Source organism: Myotis lucifugus, unplaced genomic scaffold, assembly GCF_000147115.1.
Source record: "Myotis lucifugus unplaced genomic scaffold, Myoluc2.0 scaffold_1256, whole genome shotgun sequence".
Taxonomy (NCBI): Eukaryota; Metazoa; Chordata; class Mammalia; order Chiroptera; family Vespertilionidae; genus Myotis; species Myotis lucifugus.
The window spans coordinates 39,071-42,612 of NW_005872304.1; the positions used below are offsets into that span (position 1 = coordinate 39,071).

Genomic DNA, 3,542 nt, shown 5'->3' on the forward strand with positions numbered 1-3,542 from the left:
CCCATCACTAGAATCATCAGGTGATGAATCTGTCCCTCATTTCCACACGTGTCTGACTAAAGAGTGTCAGCAAATAGGGCCCCACACTGGGCAACCACACGTGTGGGGATGGTACTTGCCCTTAATGAAGCAGAACACACTTCTACCTGGGCTGGCAACCCCCAGTGAGACAAGAAACTCAGGCCCCACCCCTTCCCTACCTGAGCGCTTCCTCCTCCACATCACAGCTCCAGTGACCACAGCTCCAGTGACCACAGCTCCAGTGACCACAGCTCCAAGGATGACCAGGCCCACAACCAGGCCCACAGGGGGGATGGTGGCCCAAGGAGGCGGCTCTGGGAAGAGAAGGGGAGGTGAGGGCCCTGACTCCCAGGCCTCAGCCCCGACCCCACTGAAGTCCTCCACAGGCCCCTGCTTCCCTGAGAAGAGGCTCTGTGCCCAGGCCCCTCCTCACCCCATCTCAGGGTCAGCGGCTCCGGCAGCCCCTCGTGCTGCACATGGCACGTGTATCTCTGCTCCTCTCCAGGGGGCACCACCAGGGCCGCCCACTTCTGGAAGGTCCCATCCCCCGCAGGCCTGGTCTCCACATGCTCCGTATCCTGGGTCTGCTCCTCCCCATCACGCTGCCAGCTCAGGCTGATGTCCGCAGGGTAGAAGCCCAGGGCCCAGCACCTCAGGGTGACCTCATGGTCAGAGATGGGGTGGTGGGTCACGTGTGTCTTTGGAGGGTCTGAGGAGAAGGGTGAGGAAATTCAGGGACTTGGCACTGTCAGGGGACCCTCCAGCAGCCCTCATGTGACCGCCTGAGCGTGGACAGGGCACCTGGGGTGGGTGAGGGAGCACACAAGCACCACCAGCCTGGACAGAGCATCTGGGGATGACCTCTCCTCCTTAGAAAGTTCTAGTCAGAGTGACACAGCCCAGGGCAGGAGGCAGGTCTCAGGGGGAGAAAGGGATTTCTGGTCCTGGCCTGGGTGGACGCCAAAGGACTCAGAAAAGTCGGTGTCAGACCTCAGATGCACTGGGTGAGGGGTAGGGAGCAGAGCCTGAGAGAGCAAGTCCCCATGGGTCCCAGAGCCACTGCAGGGTCAGTGGGAACCGCTGCTCAGTTACTTCAGACTTGGTCTCCCCTCTAATTGTCCCTGAGAGACTGCACCCCTCGGTGTCCCTGAGAGAAGGGAGGTCGTCACTGGATCTGAAAAGCCAGGCGGACTCAGTCTCCTGGCTCACAGGAGGGGGGTCTGACACTGATCCTGTGTCCTGTCTCCTTGTTGAGCCCCAGCCCCAGGGGAGAGGAGGGAGGCCCCAGGACCCTGGTACCTGTGCGCTGCAGCACCTCCTTCCCCATCTCCAGGACTCTGTGGAGCAACTCCAGGCACCTGCCCTCCAGGAAGTTCCTGAATCGCTCAGCCTCGCCGTCCTGCTCCCACTTGCGCCGGGTGATCTGAGCTGCGGTGTGGGCCGCGGTCCAGGAGCGCAGGTCCTCGTTCAGGGCGATGTAGTCGGTGCCGTCGTAGGCGAACTGGTCATAACCGCGGAGGAGGCGGCCGTCCGGTCCCATCTCACAGCCAAACATCTCCTGGATCGTGTGAGACCCTGACCCGCCCCGAGGTCAGTGTCGCCCACTGAGCCCCGCCCCCGCCCCGCCCGCGGGGATTAAACAGAAACTGAAAGTAAAACCGGGTCCAAGTCCCCGCGGGCTCCTCCCGGGTGTCTATGGGGGGCTGGGGGCGGGTTGGGGTGAAGCTGGCACCCGGACACTCGGAGCGACCCCGGCCAGTCCGTGGGGATGGGGGTGGTGACCGCCCCGGGCCCCGTGGCTCACCGTCCCGGCTTTGGTTGTAGTAGCCGCGCAGGGTGTGAAGGCTTCCTCGGAAAGTCTGTGCGCCTCTCTTGGCGTTCCGGGTGCTCCTGTCCCAAATACTCGGCTCCACCTGCTCCATCCACAGCGCCCGCGGCTCCGCTCTCTGACTCTCGGAGTCGCTATCGAACCCCTCGACCGGCAGGTCGTCCACGTAGACGACCTCCAGGTACCGGGCCTCCCCGCGGCCCGGCCGGGACACGGCGGTGAAGAAATGTCTCAGGGAGTGGGGGCCTGGGGGCCGGAGCGGAGGGGCTGACACCCGCCACCCTCCTCCCGGCGGGGGTTCGGGGTCCGGGGTCGGAGGGACAGGAGAGGGGAAGGGGCCGGGGAGACGGAACAGGGGCAGCGGGACGGAGAAGAGAGGGGTCAGGACGGGGTGGGGTCTGGGGTGCGGGCGTGGGGTTGGGGGGGTGGAGACGCCCTTTCCCGGGGTCCTGCGCTGCCGCTCCCGCCGAGCCCCTCCTCCCCAGAGGCCATTCCCTCCCGACCCCGCACTCACCCGCCCAGGTCTGGGTCAGGGCCAGGGCCCCCCAGAGCAAGAGGAGGAGGGCTGGGGACCCCATGACTGGCACCCTCCAGGTCTGGGGAGTCTGTGAGTCCTGGTGAGTCCGCAGAGACTTCTAACTGGGGACAAAGGTGACCCTGATTGGCTTCTGTAGCACCTGACACCCAATGGGAGTGAGAACTGGGGCCGTGTCACGAGTATCCAGGAAGGAGGGCCCCACGCAGGTTGTGAGAGGGAGAAGTGAAACTGCGGGGAGGTGGGGACTTCCCAACACTGAGTTTCCCCGCTTCAGTCTCTGCCCTCGGGCTGGAACCATGAGACCAGGCCTGGGACCTGGGACCTTGCCCTGACCCCTCTGTGTGTGACAGGGTGCAGGGTCACAACCTCCCTATCCGCCCTGCTCTGTGGGTGACAGGGGAAGGCGTCCCAACCCCCTGATCAGCCCTGCTCTGTGCCTGATAGGGGGGAGCTCCCCAACCCCCTGTTCTGCCCTGCTCTGCGTGTGACAGGCCGCGGTGCCCCAACCCCTCATGGGCCCTGCTCTGTGTGTGATGGGGTAGAGCCGCAAACTCCCCATCAGCCCTGCCCTGAGTGTGACAGGGGGGGAGCTCCCCAACCCCCTGATCGGCCCTGCTCTATGTGTGACAGGGTACGGAGCTCCAACTCCCCTGATGGGCCTTGCTCTGTGCGTGACAGGGGGCAGCGCCCCAACCCCCTGATCGGCCCTACTCTGTGCGTTACAGGGGGTGGCGCCGCAACCTCCCCATCGACCCTGCCTTGAGTGTGACAGGGGGCGGCGCCCAAACCCCACAATCGGCCCTACCCTGAGTGTGACTGGGGGTGGCATCGCAACCTCCTGATCCGCCCTGCTCTGTGCATGACAGGGGGCGGCGCCCCAACTCCCCAATCGGCCTTGCTCTGAGCCTGACCAGGGGCTGCACCTAGGGATTGGGCCTGCCCTCTGCCACCCGGGAGCGGGCCTAAGCCAGCAGGTCATTATCACCCGAGGGGTCCCAGACTGTGAGAGGGCACAAGTGGGGCTGAGGGACACCCCCCTCCCCCGCCAGTGCACAAATTTTTGTGCACCAGGCCTCTAGACCTATATAATAAAAGGTTAAAATCCAAATAGTCAGAATGGCGGAAAAACCGGGATCATGGAACAACTGAACAACC

General features: G+C 64.3%; 1 protein-coding gene across 2 annotated transcripts; it reads right to left on the bottom strand.

Annotated features, from left to right (window-relative positions):
- Positions 1–51: 51 nt before the first annotated feature.
- On the bottom strand, positions 52–2,502 carry LOC102441816 (patr class I histocompatibility antigen, A-108 alpha chain-like). 2 transcript variants are annotated; one of them, XM_023748293.1, is made up of 6 exons: positions 2,364–2,502; positions 1,826–2,095; positions 1,321–1,596; positions 455–730; positions 268–335; positions 52–237 (listed from the first exon to the last, which is right to left on the bottom strand). In XM_023748293.1, exons 1-6 carry the CDS (start codon positions 2,425–2,427, stop codon positions 67–69), a joined length of 1,125 nt encoding a protein of 374 aa, XP_023604061.1. In that variant the 5' UTR covers positions 2,428–2,502; the 3' UTR covers positions 52–66. The 2 variants fall into 2 exon arrangements, with proteins under 2 accessions (XP_023604061.1, XP_014305051.1); XM_014449565.2 differs by having other exon boundaries at positions 52–335; positions 2,364–2,501.
- Positions 2,503–3,542: the final 1,040 nt, after the last annotated feature.

Coding starts and splice junctions, on each gene's coding strand:
- LOC102441816 (XM_014449565.2), bottom strand. CDS start 2,427: ATGGGGTCCCCAGCCCTCCTCCTCTTGCTCTGGGGGGCCCTGGCCCTG. Junction 731..1,320: donor GGAGGTGCTGCAGCGCACAG/GTACCAGGGTCC, acceptor CCTTCTCCTCAG/ACCCTCCAAAGACACACGTG. Junction 336..454: donor GCCGCTGACCCTGAGATGGG/GTGAGGAGGGGC, acceptor TTCTCTTCCCAG/AGCCGCCTCCTTGGGCCACC.